Source organism: Ranitomeya imitator, chromosome 3 (genome assembly GCF_032444005.1).
Source record: "Ranitomeya imitator isolate aRanImi1 chromosome 3, aRanImi1.pri, whole genome shotgun sequence".
Lineage (NCBI taxonomy): Eukaryota > Metazoa > Chordata > Amphibia > Anura > Dendrobatidae > Ranitomeya > Ranitomeya imitator.
The window spans coordinates 699,066,906-699,087,958 of record NC_091284.1 but is presented as its reverse complement, the minus strand read 5'-3'; the positions used below and the strand labels follow the sequence as shown (position 1 = coordinate 699,087,958).

Sequence of the window (21,053 nt, the reverse complement as noted above, 5' to 3'; positions counted from 1 at the left end):
GACCCTCTCCAGGCTATTAATATCTGCCCTCAGTCACTGGCTTTACTACTCTGGCGGAGAAAATTGCGCGGGAGCCCACGCCAATTTTTTCCACCATTTAACCCTTTATTTTAAGAGCTAGAATGGCCAAATTTTGCAGATACACTCTACTGACATTAGTAGTGTGGAATCTGCAAAAAAAATGGAGAGAAGACATGGTTTACTGTATGTAAACCATGTCTCAAATCATGTCGGGTTTTAGGAAGGAGAAGGAAAAAGCCGGTAATTGAATTACCGGCTTTCAAGCTGTATAGTGCTGGAAAAAATATTAATATATATACATATATGTGTCTCACTGACATATATATATATACCTATTCTATGTGTACACATTTATTCTACCTATTCTACTGTAAGCTGTCAGTGTGATTTTACTGTACACCGCACTGAATTGCCGGCTTTTCTCTCTAACAGCGCTGCGTATTTCTCGCAAGTCACACTGCTTGTCCGTGTGTAATCCGTATTTTTCACGCTTCCATAGACTTTCATTGGCGTATTTCTTGCGCAGTACGGTGACAAACGCAGCATGCTGCGATTTTGTACGGCCGTAGAAAGCCGTATAATACTGATCAGTAAAATACGGCAGATAGGAGCAGAGGCATAGAGAATAATTGTGCCGTATTTTTTGCGAGTTTTACGGACGTAGTTTCTGCGCTCTTACGTCCGTAAAACTCGCAAGTGTGAAGCCGGCCTTATACATACAGATTTTCTTACACAGGCCTATCCATAGTATAATCCAAATTATTAATTTTACTAAGGGCATATTATCCTAATGAAGTGGCCAATTTTGCATTTGCTGTCCCTGGAATATTTTAAATTATTCTTTTAATAATTTGTTGTTTCATAAAATTTAGTAATTTTATGGCATATGGCTTCCTATTCCTTTTTTTAATTTATAGTCACATATAGTGTCTGCAGATTTAGCAATAAAGACCAGACAACGCCTTTAAAGTCTTTGGCCATTATCTAAAACAACAGAACTTATTAATGAATATGGAAGACATAGAGTGGGATTTGGGATCCCCCATTATGAGCACATTACTGCAGACAGCGGCCCTGGCTCTAAACATATTACATGGCATCATAAACTTCTCCACAGCGATCCGGGTTAATCACCAAGAGTTGAAGAGCTAAAACCTGCAGCATCAACTTATTATGTGTGGACTCGGAGCCGCTGTGTCCTGCTTAATACATTGCTTATACCATGTCTGGCTCCTGTATAAGTGGATTTCAGCTAATCAGTGGGGGTGCCGGGTGCCAGACCCTCACCAATCTTCTACTGATTTCTTATCCTAAGGACAAGTCATCAGTTTTTAAATTCCAGACATTATTTTTAAGGAAACTAGGAGTTAGATCACCACCAAGGCACCAATATAATGAAAGGTAATGAAAGGTATTCCCTTTTGTAAGCTGTTATTTCACTATAAGTTCATTTTCTACTTAATGCTGAAATGGACAGTTTATACATGGGCATCTTTATAAAGTCATAGCTCTCTGGTATTCTACAATGGTGGTAGTTTAGTAGTTTAGGGGGCCTCAAATTAAGTGACAGGTTATCGTTAATGCACACATACACACACCCCTTCAGAGCTGGTAACACCCCTCAAGTACTGGAGACCCCCACACACACCCCTTCAGTGCTGAACACACACACCCGTTTACTACTGGGGACAAGCACACAAACATTCAGTTCTGGAGACACACACCTTCAGTGTTTGGGGCACACACACAAATACACACCTTCAGTGCTGGACACACATACCCATTCAGTGCTGGAGACGCACATGCACACACTTTTCAGTGCTTGGGACAAACACACAACTCTTCAGGGCTGTACACACACATCCCTTCAGTTCTGGGGACAGAGATACACCCATTCAGTGCTGGACACACACACACACACACACACACACACACACACACACACACACACACACACACACACACACACACGAGCTAAGAGCAAAAACTGGCTAATTTTGACCATGTGACAAGGCTGTGAGAAGACTTTTAAAGGTCCAGCATGGGGGTGTGTATGTGTCTGTCTCTAGCACTGAAAAGTTATCTGTGTCTCCAGCACTGAAGGGGTGTTTGTGTGGCCTCATCAAAGAATGGTTTTGTGTGTCCCTAGCATCTTACAGATGTGCCTTTTATGGGGTGGCTGGGGGCAGATGTTTTTAGCCAGGGGGGGCAATAACCATGGTCCCTCTCTAGCCTATTAATATCTGCCCTCAGTCACTGTCTTTCACACTCTGGCGGAGAAAATTGTACGGGAGTCCACGCCAGTTTTCTCCGCGATTTAACCCTTTATTTTAACAGCTAGAGCCCCCAAATTTTGCACACACACTCTACTAACATTGGTAGTGAAGAATATGCAAAAAAAAAAGGGATATGAAATGGTTTACTGTATCTAAACCATGTCTCATATCCTGTCCGGTTTGGGAAGGAGATAGCAAAAGCCGGCAATTGAATTACCGGCTTTTCTGCTATCTAGCGCTGTATGAAATATAAATATATAAATATGTATGTGTGTCTCAATGACATATATATATATATATCTCCCTATACTATGTGTAGACATTTATTTTAGGTATTCTATTCTAACCTGTCAGTGTGATTTTACTGTACACCACGCTGAATTACCGGCTTTTCTATAGCACACCGGTGCGTATTTCTCGCAAGTCACACTGATGGTCCATGTATAATCCGTATTTTTCTCACCCCCATAGACTTTCAATGGCGGAATGTTACTGCGCAATATGCTGACAAACGCAGCATGCTGTGATTTTCTACACCCGTAAAATACAGCTGAGAAATATACAGCAGATAGGAGCTGCTCTGTAGAGAAACATTGGCCCTTGTGCAATGCGTTGTTTTTGCGCCTCTCATACGTCCGTAAAACTCTCTAGTGTGACTCCGGCCTCAGATTACGTCCTCTTTATTTAAGGACTGTCTTATTATTTGTCCTGTTATATCTAATAGGAAAAAAATTACGTGTAAAGGTGCCGTCACACATAACGATATCGTTAACGATATCGTTGCTTTTTGTGACGTAGCAACGATATCGTTAACGAAATCGTTATGGGTGACAGCGACCAACGATCAGGCCCCTGCTGGGAGATCGTTGGTCGCTGGGGAAAGGCCAGAACTTTATTTTGTCGCTGAATCTCCCGCTGACATTGCTGAATCGGCATGTGTGACGCCGATTCAGCGATGTCTTCACTGGTAACCAGGGTAAACATCGGGTTACTAAGCGCAGGGCCGCGCTTAGTAACCCGATGTTTACCCTGGTTACCATTGTAAATGTAAAAAAACAAACACTACATACTTACATTCCGGTGTCTGGTCACGTCCCTCGCCTTCAGCTTCCCGCACTGACTGGTGAGCGCCGGCCGGCCGTAAAGCATGGCACAGCGGTGACGTCACCGCTGTGCTTTACGGCCGGCGCTCAGTCAGTGCGGGAAGCTGAAGGCGAGGGACGTGACCAGACACCGGAATGTAAGTATGTATTGTTTGTTTTTTTACATTTACAATGGTAACCAGGGTAAACATCGGGTTACTAAGCGCGGCCCTGCGCTTAGTAACCCGATGTTTACCCTGGTTACCCGGGGACCTCGGCATCGTTGGTCGCTGGAGAGCTGTCTGTGTGACAGCTCTCCAGCGACCAAACAGCGACGCTGCAGCGATCGACATCGTTGTCTATATCGCTGCAGCGTCGCTTAATGTGACGGTACCTTAAGACTAAGGCTGCCGTCACACTAGCAGTATTTGGTCAGTATTTTACATCAGTATTTGTAAGCCAAAACCAGGAGTAGAACAAATAGAGGAAAAGTATAACAGAAACATATGCACAACTTCTGCATTTATCACCCACCCCTGGTTTTGGCTTACAAATACTGAGGTAAAATACTGATCAAATACTGCTAGTGTGACGGCAGCCTAAGACCACAACTATAGGTACATTATAGAAGCAGCAGAGCAGCTTGAGCACCTTCATCTACATAGAAGAACTCCCACTTATGATGATATTTTTCCTTAAAAGAACATTTTGTAAGAATTCATCTTGGATGCTTTCCATAAACTGATTTTTTTTTTGCCACCATGTATTTATATGCACATCTCATAACAGTAATTTAGCAGGGCTTGTTATTCCCAAAGAGAACATTTTGCCCCTAGGTCCTGTCTGTAAAAGTTCATGAGAAGAACACACCTTGGTAAAGATTCCTATGGGAATGAATATGTCTCCTGGAAAAAACGGCTTAAAGTTGAGGCCTAGTGATCTATACCACAAATAACCTCATTGCTCCAAAGATGGGAATGTAAACACAATAAAGCATTGGATTTTATCTCAGAGGCCACAAAAGCTGCCCTCCCCCCACAAAACATTCTCATCCCATCCATAAATCCATAAAGCTGTCAATGTTTCTGCCCTTTACAAGGACTACCCATCGTGTATGTGTATGTGCATGTCGTACTTCTTTACTTGTCCCTTATTAATAGTTTGGGTTATTTTATTATTCAATCATCACAGCTCTGTGTAAACAGGGAAACTTTCAGACAGCAGCCAAGAAGAAGTTAAATTTCAAGAGCCCCAATCCCTTATCCGGATCTCTGCTTCCCCTCCCTCTGATCTAATTCTCTGTTTTGTCTCACTGTCTCAGCTTTGAAGACAGCCAACTACTTAGTTAAAAAAATAAATACACTTTTGGGTGATGCAGCTGGCCTCAGGATGCCTCCTTTTGACTCTTTCAGTACATTGTGCAGAATACAATAAAAAAATAAATACATTAAAAAAAGCTTTTGATATTGCACCTAGAGCAAAAAAATTACAAAAAGTCATTAATAATTTTATTGTACCATAGTGTAGCGGAGATATAAAGCTACAGTAGCCATGAGTCACCCTCCCTGGGTCCAGAGCTGCCTCTCTTGCAATGCTCCAGACTTTGCTGGAGAGGGAACATCACATCTACACCACTCATAAGTGCTGCAGCCAATCACTGTGCCCAACAGCTTGTGCAGTCTACAATCAGTGATTGGCTGCAGCGGTTAGCTGTGATGTCACTGATGTAGCAATTAGCAAAGACTGGAACAGCAGAGGGGAGGAACTCTGCAACCCTCTGGTAGAATAATGTCTCAAAATGGACAATGCCTTTAAGTTTGTTATTGTATGATACATATGATTGCCTTATATCCTAATGCTATTGTGTTTCAAATAAGCCGACTCCAGATGTACTTTCTTTCTCTTAAAGGGGTTGTCCTATAGAAAAAAAAATATTTTTTTGTTTTTCACGTGACTCCCTATCTTAATTACCTGACTACTGCAGCCAATTACTGGCTGCAGCGGTGCTGGGCCTTCTGAATGAGGCAGACACGATGCTATGGCGGAGACCTAGAAGCTGGCTAGAAGGTGACTATGCCTCCATTTATTATTTTTAATCAATCTATGCCTAAAAATATCAATTTGCCTAGTAACTGAAGCGGGGGCACCACAACAAAAGCGGGGATCCAACCAGGTCTATATAGTACTAAACCATGGAAAACAAAAAACAGAAATAGACCATAAACGGGGATCACCCAAGGCAATGGATTAAGTATAAAAAATACAATCTTTATTGAAATAACACTTATGGACACACAGATAGCCACATGGGGCACACAATTAAAAACATTTAAAATTGGTCACACATAGGACCTAAAGACATAAACAAATGGCCCATAATAGAGCCCTCCTCCTAGTACGATTCCTCCCAATACACTCTATAGCAGTTATTATTAATGTGTATAATATAGGATGTCTGCATGAACAGCACTACAAAGATCGAGTAAAATACCCATACCTTAGGACAACATTATGTCCAATAGGAGTTATGCGCCAGTTAACGAATACCTAGTTACAGCAGGCTGCCTAATATGGCATGTAGAACACAGAGAAAAGGCAAGACCTTCTTACTATATCGAAAAAGACAAATGTAAGGAGTAATAGAAAAAACATGCACAATGGGCCACGTTGGTTCTTAACCACAGGTGTGACAGGTAAATCTACTCACTTGGAACATAACAGTATATCTGACGCCAGTTATTTAGCGGTTCCACTGATTAGGTCTGCCATGTAGTAAAGTCTACAGCATGATTGAAACACACACACAATCTCCTATAATGAGGAGAATAGAAGACCTGCTGGAATACTAAGATAGCCGATAACAAAAGCTGGTACGCAAACCCAAATGCTGTTCAAGTCCTATATACAACCAGGGGAGGTGTCGACTGGAGGAGCAGAGACCCGACGCGTGTCACAGCTGTGGCGACACGCGTCGGGTCTCTGCTCCTCCAGTCGACACCTCCCCTGGTTGTATATAGGACTTGAACAGCATTTGGGTTTGCGTACCAGCTTTTGTTATCGGCTATCTTAGTATTCCAGCAGGTCTTCTATTCTCCTCATTATAGGAGATTGTGTGTGTGTTTCAATCATGCTGTAGACTTTACTACATGGCAGACCTAATCAGTGGAACCGCTAAATAACTGGCGTCAGATATACTGTTATGTTCCAAGTGAGTAGATTTACCTGTCACACCTGTGGTTAAGAACCAACGTGGCCCATTGTGCATGTTTTTTCTATTACTCCTTACATTTGTCTTTTTCGATATAGTAAGAAGGTCTTGCCTTTTCTCTGTGTTCTACATGCCATATTAGGCAGCCTGCTGTAACTAGGTATTCATTAACTGGCGCATAACTCCTATTGGACATAATGTTGTCCTAAGGTATGGGTATTTTACTCGATCTTTGTAGTGCTGTTCATGCAGACATCCTATATTATACACATTAATAATAACTGCTATAGAGTGTATTGGGAGGAATCGTACTAGGAGGAGGGCTCTATTATGGGCCATTTGTTTATGTCTTTAGGTCCTATGTGTGACCAATTTTAAATGTTTTTAATTGTGTGCCCCATGTGGCTATCTGTGTGTCCATAAGTGTTATTTCAATAAAGATTGTATTTTTTATACTTAATCCATTGCCTTGGGTGATCCCCGTTTATGGTCTATTTCTGTTTTTTGTTTTCCATAAAAATATCAATTTGTTGTCGGACAACCCCTCTAATGACATATCTTGTGGATATGCCAGAAGTGTCCAAAATGGGACAACCCTTTAAAAAAAAAAAAAAAAAAAAACATCATTTGGAGCCAAGATTTTCTTGAGAGCGGGGCATGTCACTGGGAATGAAGAAGTGCTCGTCCATTTTCAGAACTCTCATCCAAAAGAGAGCCAGAGAGCTACGCATGCGAGGCCACCACTCCATTATCGGCATCACCCTGTCCTCATTATAAAGGGAGTGCCACCACCAGGGCCTCAAATGTCCCACATTTATAGAGAAACTTCAAGAGAAAAGCTCTTTAAATTTCTATATTAAAAAGAAAAAAAAATTGAAAAAAGTTTTGTCCCCAATTAGTTTATTGGGTGTATTACTTGTCCCTTTTTTCTGTTGATAGAAAATATGACCTTTGAACATGAAAAAAAAATAGAAATGATATTGTATCGGATGACACAGCATGAAGAATGAATATGAAAGAAAACTATGTCTGACCCAAGTGTTTCTGATTTGGAAAAGCCTCCACCCCCTCTCCCATAGGCATTATAGAGAAGGATTTGAAGATATGAAGATAGAAGAACAACAAAGATGAAAGCAAAATCTGGGCTGGATATCAGTATATGGAGCGTATACGCAGTACAGCGGCACACACATCCCCCCTCATGTGCATCAGTACACCAGTGAAGTTTGCAATCTGCCCCAGATATATATATACGGTATATATATATATATATATATATATATATATATATATATATGTATATATATATATGTATTATTACATTTATAGATAGATGATAGATAAACAGATAGTCATGTACACAAATACATTCACACCTTCCTTCCCTCCCAGGGCAATACCAAGCTCAAGGTTGCAATTCAGATTATGACCCTCTGCCCCATGCTATAACTATAACTATGGACCCCAAATACATGAGGCATTTACAGCCGCTGTTGCTGTGGTGCACATTTGCTTGTCTATGACAAAAGTACAGAAGCCAATGTTCCTCCCCAGTTTACGAGCAGTACAAGTTTCCTACATGGTACTTTTTTTTTTATTAGATCCATGAAGTCTTACTAATATCTAACTTAGTAAAGTTTGTCCAAATTATAACAAAGCAAACTAGAATTTTATTATACTTTTTATATCCATTTTTTGAGAATACGCTTTAGTTATAGACTAGCACTTTCTTCGCTCTTATCAGATACTATAACACGTAGTAGTCGTTGTAGTATACCATTCTTTATATGTTCCCCCAAAACATTGAGTGTAGAAATGAAATGATAACTGACAGCTGTAGAGATATGTTGGGTAGTAACCTCGATCATTCACTAGATGTCTATATCTGGTTGGCAAAAACTTCAACATTACAAGACATCGTATATTTTAACTCCACATCAACTCACATGCATTTTTAATCACTAACATTAAGAAGAACAGTATGCAATATAATAGATTAATATAAGGCTCAGGTCAACTGGTCATGTAACAAATACATGGAGTTCTTAGTAGATTTTGACCTGAATTGACAATCCAGCACACAGAAAAGACCCATATAGCACATACCCATTGATGACTTGGAAGGACTAGGGAACCCAGGATATCAGCCATAGCACCCAGCATCTGATCTGTCCGCCCCACATGTTTTTGAGGATTCTTCATGTTATACATCCAACTCCTTGAGGAATCCTGCAGTTGATCTTTAGCCCAGTCTCCACTTCTCAGCCACAGCTGGTTCTGCACCCATTTAAGTTGTAAGCAGCAGAAGCTCTGGATTTAGGAAAGTGTTGGAAATGAAAGGTTAGAAGAGTCAATTGGGAAAGTGTCTGTGAGAGTCTAAGTGCTGGGATACAGCAGAGCAGATTGCTGAGAGGCAGGGAGAGGCAGGAGCACAGCAACCTAAACAGTGATAAATCCTTGTTACACGTAGAAAGCCAGTCCCTTTCACCAACTCCCCTCTACAAGCCTCACTGGCCTCCTCGCTCTGTAGTGGAAGGCAGCCATATGTTTGGTGTAAGTTACCGTAACATCCCATGCAACAGCTGGGCTTGGAAGAAGATGCTTAACACTTTCACTGCCAAAAATCTCTTGGATGAAAATGATATTCCCATAATCTGCACTTAAAAGGAATATCGGATCTGATATGTTTGGCCCGTCATTTGTATCACATTCCTGGATTACCAAATCTTGGGATTTTTCATTATTAGTCAGAGGAATCAGAGACCTCGTTTGGGTTGAGTGGAGTCAGTATTCCCCTCCAGGAGCCCCTTATTACAGAGAATTTGTAGGAATCTGGCCCAATAAGTAGATGATCCATGAGCCATTCACTAGGAGAGGTTGCAAAACAAACTTCTTGCCAACATGTGTGCAAGGTTCAAATCCCAGTCAGTGGCTTACTGGTAGTGTTAGTAGACAAGGGCATCCACCTACGTCAGCCTTTCTTCGAATAGAAACATTCGATTTGTGAGGATAATAATAGTCTGTGCAAAAAAAGACATGTGATCATAATCTGTAGCATAATTTGAGGATTGTGGGCCACAGTGCAAAATCTCCAACAGGGCCCCCAACAAAAATGGCTGTTTATTAGTTCTGGTCTACTCATAAGAGCCAAAGAGTCCTTTTGGGCCTCTCTCCAGTGCCAGGGTGTGACTGCAATCCCTGCTAAAATTATACTTACACCTCTGACCATAATGAACTACATGTCTCAGCATCATCAGCTAGGAGCTAAATACCTAAAGGCACTCATTGTGTTGTCAGAGCCTATTCGGCTGCTTTGGTTGGATCTACAGGCCGTGTTCCTGGTTTCAGTGAGTTCAATTATTTACAGGTAATGCTCCATTGGTAAAAGGTATGAATATTAATTCTCACTTCTAGAATGAAGAAAGTTCCGAATATCAGTCAAATCAGAGAGGTATTCAAAAGGAAGAGACACCTATATACAAACATTGTAGAAGTAAATAGTCTGTTCGTACAATCTAGGGAAACAGGAGCTGCTGGCAATGAAGTTGTATGCAGGAAAATGGGTGTTATTTATAATCTAATTTGGTGCTGGCCTCGCACCTTTATCAGTTTTTCAAGTACAAGTGAGGGAAGCCATCAGATGTATATACACCAGCATTTCAGAGCGTCCACAGAACACACTGACATCCAGATGCGGTTAGTGAGGATTTAACCAACCAAACTCCATGCATACACCATGATGGTTACAGTACCAAATACTACATTAGGAATAAGTTAATAACAATTAATATTAAACCTACAGCTTATAAACATTAGAATATTAAAAGCAACATAATTTATCATATGAAAAATAAAAAGAATATAAAATGAAAAGAAGAAAAATGTGAAAAAAGAAGGAAAAAAGTTGAATTAAAATAGAGGAAAAAATGACAATAAACAAAACAGTAAATGTAACTGTAACGGAAATGGTGGAACCACTCTGCCATGGTCCAAGGACAGCCTGGAGGGGCGTGACTAGGTGAACACATGACACTTCATTAGGGTCCCTAATGGTGGGCTTAGGCTTGGCTCCCAATGAACACCAGGTGCTACTCCAGGATAGACCATGGATGCACAGCAGCTGATCCCAAGGGACTGGTAGCCGGAATGGCCCAGAGGGAGGGAAAGTAATTGCAGGCAGGCACTGAAGGAACACAGGGACCACGGATACAGATGGGTCTGGCTGGTATACAGAAGCATTGGCAAGTGCAGGCTGGACCGGCTGTTAGACAGAATGGCACTGGTTGGTGCCGATTGGACCGGATGATATACAGATGAGAACTGGCAGGTGCGGACTGGAACAGCTGATGTACAGATGAACACTAGCATTTGCGGACTGGTCGGGCTAATATACCGATGAACATTGGCAGGTGCGGACTGGACCAGCTGATATACAGATGAGAAAGCCAATAATATTCTTCATACAACACATAATGATCCCTTCATATCATAAACATAAAACTACCATAGTACAAAGAAAAAAGGAGCAATGATCAAACAATATTCATAAATAATTCCAATTTTATTCAACTAAGAAACAATTCTCAAAACATCAAATATATTACTTACTGCTTCATGCACTGGGTGATGTGAGCGCATACCACGCATGCGCTGCAATGCTGCAGAGAGGCGGCGCTGTATTGTTGCTGGGCGTCATCCTGGTTACCTGTCCGGTCATGTGACTGGAACACGTGACGTACGCGCTGATTGCCGCGTTCCCTGTGACGTAGCATCATGGTGGATATGCACCGTTACACATGCGGCCAATTGCATAATCATGGCATTAGTACATAAGATGACTAAAGTCGGCACTACTTTACCTCCCGACGAAGCTGCAGAGGCGGTGAAATGTGCATCGAGGTGTTCTTGTTTGGCAGCATAGTGCATACTCCTCTCACTATGACTACAGGTAGATGTGACTAAGGGGTTATAGTATGGGCGCATATATTTAGCATTTAGCTGATGATTGGTATATTAAGGTTTAGGATGAGTACACCTATGTATTAAATTTTACTGTCCTTAACAGCGTTCATATTTGACAGTAGGCATGATACTGCCTTTTGTACCTTAGTAATTCTTATTGGTCTTGGACAAATTTTTTTTATAAATCATGAATTGCCTGGGGTATTATATATATTGATTTGCACAATACATACCCCATAGTTCATTTTTTGAGTAACCATATATGCCCGAATTATTGAGTGAGCCATGTATTCTAATCTTAGCTAAGCATCAAGTTATAGCAGTTATTCCATGGCAAATAACTAATATCCATCTCCTCTCCTCTCTTCACACAGGTATGCAGTGAATATCCCCAGCTCTCCCTGGATCCTGAATGCTCTGTATTTTGCAATGATTTTCTGTGTGTCAGCTACATAACCTATAACTAACCAGCTACCATAATCCCGCTGTCCTCTTCCTGCACGGGGGGCCTATAAATTTAGATTCATTCTTAGGGGTGCATGCATGTGTGGGGTCGCACGCATTCAGCAATGCATCGCATTAGCTAAGCATCAAGTTATAGCAGTGATTCCATGGCAGTTAGTCAGGGCAGGAGTCAGGTAACCCACACTCTGCTCTCCCTTCTATCCATGTGCTTTATTCCTATCCTCCTATGTTCCCTTGCAATCCACATCCACCGCTCAATCCCCCTTCCATCACAACTCGCATACATCAGCCCCTCTATACTTCCCTCTCCCATGTACAGCTCCCATACATTTCTCACCTTCCGGAAAAACCTCAGTCCATCTTGCCAAAACACATTGCACCAAAACACTTCTTACAATTCCAAAAACTTCTTGCTTTTTATCTTCCTACTCATACTGATTTCGGGAGACATCTCCCCCAACCCTGGTCCACCATCCCACAGCCTCAACTGCTACCCTACCTCACATCAAAACCATTTTAACTTCATTATTATTACTTGCACTCCCTCAGCTCCTTCTTTTAATTGTGCCCTTTGGAATCCACGGTCTGTATGTAACAAGCTTCCTTTCCTGCACAACTACTTTCTGAACAACTCTCTAAATCTATTGGCCCTCACTGAAACCTGGATCCAGGATTCTGACACGGTCTCCCCTGCTGCCATTTCCAATGGTGGCCTACAATTCTCCCATTCCCCGAGATCCACAAACAGACCTGGTGGTGGAGTCGGCATACTCCTCTCCCCACAATGCACCTTCCAGGTCATCCCACCAACTCCATCACTCTCATTCCCTTCTTTTGAGGTCCACACCATCAGGCTCTTCCGTTCCCTCTCCCTCAGAGTAGCAGTCATATACCGGCCCCCAGGCTCACCCACTCACTTCCTGGACCATTTCTCTGCCTGGCTGCCGCACTTCATATCCTCAGAACTCCCAACCCTTATCCTGGGAGACTTCAACATCCCATTAAACAACCCCACTTCTACATCTGCATCCCAGCTTCTATCACCAACCACTTCACTCGGCCTCTCACAGCTCTCAACCTCTGAGACACATAAGGGCGGTAACACCCTTGACCTGGTCTTTGTCCGGCTGTGTTCAATCTCCTACCTAAATAACTCACCGCTTCCCCTCTCTGACCACAACATTCTCTCCTTCATGCTCACAAATCCTTGCTCACCCCAGCACCCTCCTGCCTACCATTCAGTCAGAAATCTACAAGCCATTAACCCTCATACACTTTCAGACTCCTTACACTCATCACTGTCCCCAATCTCTTTTTCCTGTCCTGATCTGGCGGTACATCACTACAATGACACTCTTAGAAGCACCCTGGACCAAGTAGCTCCCCTCACCTTCAGAACCTCCAAACACAGAGTAAAACAGCCCTGGCTCACATCACAAACCCGATTTCTCCAGCGATTCTCTAGGAGTGCTGAACGCTTATGGAGGAAAACTCGCACACCAAAAGACTTCACGCACTTCAAATTTATGTTAAAAACCTATAACTCTGTCCTTCACATCGCCAAACAGACCTACTTCACCACTCTGATCTCCTCACTATCCAACAACCCCAAGAAACTTTTTAACACCTTTCACTCCCTCCTCAGACCAAAAGCTCAAGCCCCTATCACAGACATTTGTGCTGATGACCTGGCCTCCCACTTTATAGAGAAAATAGACAATATCCATCAGGAAATTCGCTCCCAGACACCAAGTTCAGTGACTCCCATCCCTCCATGCATCTCCCCTGGCTCACTCTCCTCATTTGATCCCATCCAGGCTCCTCTCTTCTTCTCGTCCGACTACATGCTCTACCAAACCCATTCCCTCTCATCTCCTCCAGTCTCTCTCTCCAGTCGTCACTACTGACCTAACTACAATCTTTAATCTCTCACTGTCCTCATGCATTTTCCCGTCCTCCTTCAAACACTCTATCATTACTCCGTTACTAAAGAAACCCACCCTTGACCCATCCTGCACAAACAACTACAGACCGGTCTCCAATCTCCCCTTCATCACTAAACTCTTGGAGCGCCTAGTCTACTCCTGCCTTACCCGTTACCTCTCCATTCACTCCCTCCTAGACCCTTCACAGTCCGACTTCCGCCCCCTATACTCGACAGCAACTGCACTCATCAAAGTGACCAACGACCTTCTGACAGCAAAATGTAACGGTGACCACTCTCTGCTCATTCTTCTCGATCTTTCTGCAGCTTTTGACACTGTTGACCACCCTCTCTTACTCTCTAGGCTCAGTCACTTGGCATTAAGGACACTGCTCTCTCCTGGTTCTCCTCCTATCTTTCTGACTGCTCCTTCAGTGTTCTGTTCTCTGGCTCCACTTCATCTCCTCTTCCTCTCACTGTCAGGGTACCCCAGGGCTCAGTCCTTGGCCCCCTTTTCTTCTCCCTCTACACGGCCCCAATTGGACAGACCATCAGCAGATTTGGCTTTCAGTACCATCTTTATGCCGACGACACACAACTCTATACATCATCCCCTGGCCTTACTCCTGCTGTACTACAGAACACCACTGACTGTCTGTCTGCAGTCTCTGACATCATGTCCACTTTCTATCTGAAACTCAACCTCTCCAAAACTGGACTTCTTCTGCTCCCACCATCTACTAATCTCCCTAAACCTGACGTTTCCCTCTCCGTGGGTGGCACCATAATAACACCCCGGAAGCAGGCGCGCTGTCTGGGTGTTATGTTTGACATCTCTAGAATCCGCCCTTTTCTCAATATAGAAACAACAAAAACCCTCACTGTCGCCCTGATCCACTCCCGCCTGGACTACTGCAACGCTCTATTAATTGGCCTCCCCCTCACTCGACTTTCCCCTCTCCAGTCTATCCTTAATGCAGCAGCCAGGGTCGTCTATCTAGCTAATCGTTACTCAAACGCGTCCGCTCTTCGCCAGTCATTACACTGGCTGCCCATTCATTACAGGATACAATTCAAAGTACTTGTTCTCACCCACAAAGCTCTTCACAGTGCTGCACCCCCTTACATTTCCTCCCTCATTTCTGTCTATTGGCCTAACCGACCTCTGCGCTCTGCAAATGACTTTCGACTAACCTCTGCACTAATCCGTACCTCCTACTCCCGACTACAAGACTTCTCCCGTGCTGCACCAATCCTCTGGAATGCTCTACCCCAAGAAATTAGGACCATCCACAATTTGCATAGTTTTAGGCACTCCCTCAAAACACAGTTGTTCAGAGCAGCCTATCATGTTCCCTAATCAGTTATCAGTTATTTTGTTTGTGTGTAGCCCATTCACTACTTCCATCTATCCCCCACTCCCTGAAGATGGCTGGACCATCATTGTAAATACATCATTGTAAATACACACCTGTACTTTGTATTCCCCCACCTCATTGTAGATTGTAAGCTCTCACGAGCAGGGTTGTCTTGTGTTGCTTTAATTATTGTATAATTAACATTGTTACTTATGACTGTTCTGTTTGAAGCTGTTAAACTGTAAAGCGCTGCGGAATATGTTGGCGTTATAGAAATAAAGATTATTATTATTAATATTATTATTCTAATCCATATTTTAATGTTTTGATAATTGTTTCATAATTGAATTAAAATTGGAATTATATATGAATATTTTTTGATCATTGCTCCTTCTTTTCTTTGTACTATGGTAGTTTGATATACAGATGAGCCCTGGCAGGTGCGGACTGGACCGGTTGAAATACAGATGAGCATTGGCAGGTGCAGACTGGACTGGCTGATGTACAAATGAGCACTGGTAGGTGCGGACTGGACCAAGATAGACAAGCAAGTGCGGGCAGACAGGTACAGAACAGGTAGACTGACTGATGGGTACTGGTGACCCGACAACTAGTAAGTGTGCTAAGGGCTAACTAACCATGTTGCTCCGGTGTCTCCATGCTGGAGGAGGTACCTTAATTTGAATTGTCCCTCAGCTATTGGCTGGGAACACTTTAGGACAGCGTGCGGCCCCTTTAAAAAAGAGGAAGCATGCACACGCGCACCCTAAGCATAGTGCACGGGGATCTGCCTGCTGTGCGCTCATCCCAGGCAGCAGCCAACACAGAGGAAGGAGGAAGTGTAAGACGGGGCTGCGGCAGTGAGTAATCTGGCTCCCCTGGCGGGGAAGAAAGGCAGCATGCAGGGATGCCGCCGCTACAGTAACCATGGGTACATATATATATATATGTATAAGATTAGACTTGGATTCATTTATCTTTATATATATGCTGTACATGAGTAAGGCCTTCTTCAGATGTTCGTTTTGCATGTATGTTTTGTGTCTCACGGATACAGCATGCACCCATTATAATCTATAGTACTATTCTGATGTCTGTGTTTCTTCACAAACCTCAAGTCTGTGCAAAACTCACTGAGATGTGTCTGTAGTTTACAATATCATGGATGAAAAGTGCCAATTCAATTCTATGGGTCTGTGAAAAACACATACAGCACACGGATGGCATCCGTGTGTTGTCCGTAATTAACCCCTTAACCCCCAAGAGTGGTTTGCACTTTAATGACCGGGCCAATTTTTACAATTCTGACCTCTGTCCCTTTATGAGGTTATAACTCTGGAACGCTTCAACGGATCCCGATGATTCTGACAATGTTTTCTCATGACATATTGTACTTCATAATAGTGGTAAAATTTCTTTGATATTACTTGCGTTTATTTGAGAAAAAACGGGAATGTGGTGAAAATTTTGAAAATTTCGCAATTTTCCAACTTTGAATTTTTATGCTCTTAAATCACAGAGATATGTCACACAAAATACTTAATAAGTAACATTTTCCACATGTCTACTTTACATCACCACAATTATGGAACCAAATTTTTTTTGGCTAGGGAGTAATAAGGGTTAAACATTGACCAGCAATTTCTCATTTTTACAACACCATTTTTTCCCAGCAATTTCTCATTTTTACAACACCATTTTTTTAAGGACCACATCACATTTGAAGTCCCTTTGAGGGGTCTATATGATAGAAAATACCCAAGTGTGGCACCATTCTAAAAACTGCACCCCTCAAGGTGCTCAAAAATACATTCAAGAAGTTTATTAACCCTTCAGGTGTTTCACAGGAATTTTTGGAATGTTTAAAAAAAAATAAACATTTAAGTTTTTTCACAAAAAATTTACATCAGCTCCAATTTGTTTTATTTTACCAAGGGTAACAGGAGAAATTGGACCACAAAAGTTGTTGTACAATTTGTCCTGAGTACGCCGATACTCCATATGTGGGCGTAAACCACTATTTGGGCGCATGGCAGAGCTCAGAAGGGAAGGAGCGCCATTTGACTTTTCAATGCAAAATTGACTGGAATTGAGATGGGACACCATGATGGGTTTGGATGTGCCTAAACATTGAAACCCCCCACAAGTGACACCATTTTGGAAAGTAGACACGCTAAGGAACTTATGTAGATGTGTAGATGTATTGTGAGAACTATGAACCCCCAAGTGTTTCGCTACAGTTTATAACGCAGAGCCGTGAAAATAAAAAATCATTTTTTTCCACAAAAATTATTTTTTAGCCCCCGGTTTTGTATTTTCCCAAGGGTAACACGAGAAATTGGACCCCAAAAGTTGTTGTCCAATTTGTCCTGAGTACGCTGATCCCCCATATGTTGGGATAAACCCCTGTTTGGGTGCACGGGAAAGCTCGGAAGGGAAGGAACACTGTTTACTTTTTCAACGCAGAATTGGCTTGAATTGAGGTCAGACGCCATGTCGCGTTTGGAGAGCCCCTGATGTGCCTAAACAGTGGAAACCCCTGAATTCTAACTGAAACCCTAAGCCAAGCACACCCCTAACCCTAATCCCAACCCTAACCATAACCCTAACCACACCCCTAACCCAAACATGCCCCTAGCCCTAATCCCAGCCACACCCCTAACCCTAATCCCAACCCTAACCACACCCCTAACTCCAACACAGCCCTAACCCTAATCCCAACCATAACCCTAACCACACCCCTAACCCTAATCCCAACCCTAATTCCAACCGTAAATGTAATCCAATCCCTAACTTTAGCCCCAACCCTAACCATAACTTTAGCCCAACCCTAACCCTAACTTTAGCCCAACCCTAACCCCAACTTTAGCCCCAACCCTAACCTTAACTGTAGCCCCAACCCTAACTTTAGCCCCAACCCTAACCCTAACTTTAGCCCCAACCGTAACCCTAACTGTAGCCCCAACCCTAACTGTAGCCCTAACCCTAAATATAGCCCCAACCCTAACTTTAGGCCCAACCCTAACCCTAACTCTAGCCCCAACCCTAACGCTAACTTTAGCCCTAATGGGAAAATGGAAATAAATACATTTTTTAAAATGCTATTATTTTTCTCTTACTAAGGGGGTGATGAAGGGGGGTTTGATTTGCTTTTATAGCATTTTTTTAGTGAATTTTTATGATTGGCAGCCATCACACACTAAAAGACAATTTTTATTGAAAAAAAATAGTTTTTGTGCCTCCACATTTTGAGAGCTATAATTTTTCCATATTTTGGTCCACAGAGTCATGTGAGGATTGAAAAAAGAAAGGAAAAGTGGAGCTGCACAGCCATATATGTATGCCAGCTGTAATTCATGCGTGGTGGAGGAGGAACCCTTCTTCAGACCGGAGGTGCTCGCATGAAAAAAAGTCCGTTGATGCTCTGTTGTAGGCGCAAAACGGCCGTCATCTGTTATGATTAGGTAATTCAGTACCACAATGGACATAGAAGTCAGAGCACATACAGTGACCTGACAATAACCCAAAAACATAGAACGAGCTCTGAGACGTGGGAACTCTGCTGACCGCAATCCCTAATCCTCTCCAACCACACTAAAGGCAGCCGTGGATTGCGCCTAACGCTCCCTATGCAACTCGGCACAGCCTGAGAAACTAGCTAGCCTGAAGATAGAAAATAAGCCTACCTTGCCTCAGAGAAATACCCCAAAGGAAAAGGCAGCCCCCCACATATAATGACTGTGAGTAAGATGAAAAGACAAACGCAGAGATGAAATAGATTTAGCAAAGTGAGGCCCGACTTTCTGAACAGAGCGAAGATAGGAAAGGTAACTTTGCGGTCAACACAAAACCCTACAAACAACCACGCAAAAGGGGCAAAAAGACCCTCCGTACCGACTAACGGTACGGAGGTACACCCTCTGCGTCCCAGAGCTTCCAGCAAGCAAGAAAAAACCAAATAAGCAAGCTGGACAGAAAAAACAGCAAACAAAAATAACAATAGCGGAACTTAGCTATGCAGAGCAGCAAGCCACAGGAACGATCCAGGAGGAAGCAAGTCCAATACTAGAACATTGACTGGAAGCCAGGATCAAAGCACTAGGTGCAGTTAAATAGAGCAGCACCTAACGACTTCACCACATAACCTGAGGAAGGAAATTCAGAAGCCGCAGTACCACTTTCCTCCACCAACGGAAGCTCATAGAGAGAATCAGCCGAAGTACCACTTGTGACCACAGGAGGGAGCTCTGCCACAGAATTCACAACAGTACCCCCCCTTGAGGAGGGGTCACCGAACCCTCACCAGAGCCCCCAGGACGACCAGGATGAGCCACATGAAAGGCACGAACAAGATCGGGAGCATGGACATCAGAGGCAAAGACCCAGGAATTATCTTCCTGAGCATAACCCTTCCACTTAACCAGATACTGGAGTTTCCGTCTTGAAACACGAGAATCCAAAATCTTCTCCACAATATACTCCAACTCCCCCTCCACCAAAACCGGAGCAGGAGGATCAGCAGATGGAACCATAGGTGCCACGTATCTCCGCAACAATGACCTATGGAATACGTTATGGATGGAAAAAGAATCTGGAAGGGTCAAACAAAAAGACACAGGATTAAGAACCTCAGAAATCCTATACGGACCAATGAAACGAGGTTTAAACTTAGGAGAGGAAACCTTCATATGAATATGACGAGAAGACAACCAAACCAAATCCCCAACACGAAGTCGGGGACCCACACGGCGTCTGCGATTAGCGAAACGTTGAGCCTTCTCCTGGGACAAGGTCAAATTGTCCACTACATGAGTCCAAATCTGCTGCAACCTGTCCACCACAGTATCCACACCAGGACAGTCCGAAGACTCAACCTGCCCTGAAGAGAAACGAGGATGGAACCCAGAGTTGCAGAAAAACGGCGAAACCAAGGTAGCCGAGCTGGCCCGATTATTAAGGGCGAACTCAGCCAAAGGCAAAAAGGACACCCAGTCATCCTGATCAGCAGAAACAAAGCATCTCAGATATGTTTCCAAGGTCTGATTGGTTCGTTCGGTCTGGCCATTGGTCTGAGGATGGAAAGCCGAGGAAAAAGACAAGTCAGTGCCCATCCTAGCACAAAAAGCTCGCCAAAACCTCGAAACAAACTGGGAACCTCTGTCAGAAACGATATTCTCTGGAATGCCATGTAAACGAACCACATGCTGGAAGAACAATGGCACCAAATCAGAGGAGGAAGGTAATTTAGACAAGGGTACCAAATGGACCATCTTAGAGAAGCGATCACAAACCACCCAAATGACTGACATTTTTTGAGAGACGGGAAGATCTGAAATAAAATCCATAGAGATATGTGTCCAAGGCCTCTTTGGGACCGGCAAGGGCAAAAGCAACCCACTGGCACGAGAACAGCAGGGCTTAGCCCGAGCACAAATCCCACAGGACTGCACAAAAGAACGCACATCCCGCGACAGAGATGGCCACCAAAAGGATCTAGCCACTAACTCTCTGGTACCAAAGATTCCAGGATGACCAGCCAACACCGAACAATGAACCTCAGAGATAACTTTATTCGTCCACCTATCAGGGACAAACAGTTTCTCCGCTGGGCAACGATCAGGTTTATTAGCCTGAAATTTTTGCAGCACCCGCCGCAAATCAGGGGAGATGGCAGACACAATTACTCCCTCTTTGAGAATACCCGCTGGCTCAGATAAACCCGGAGAGTCGGGCACAAAACTCCTAGACAGGGCATCC

At 43.2% G+C, this 21,053-nt stretch overlaps 1 protein-coding gene across 2 annotated transcripts in view; it reads right to left on the bottom strand.

Moving 5' to 3' along the window:
- The window catches only part of ARHGEF25 (Rho guanine nucleotide exchange factor 25), a 540,759-nt gene extending 531,765 nt beyond the window's left edge, over window positions 1-8,994 (bottom strand). The window contains exon 1 of one of the 2 annotated variants that reach the window (XM_069758578.1): window positions 8,694-8,994. In XM_069758578.1, coding sequence (XP_069614679.1) covers window positions 8,694-8,798 — 105 coding nt within the window. In that variant the 5' untranslated portion in view covers window positions 8,799-8,994. The remainder of the gene's footprint in view (window positions 1-8,693) is intronic. The other variant, XM_069758577.1, reaches the window with a different exon arrangement.
- Window positions 8,995-21,053: the final 12,059 nt, after the last annotated feature.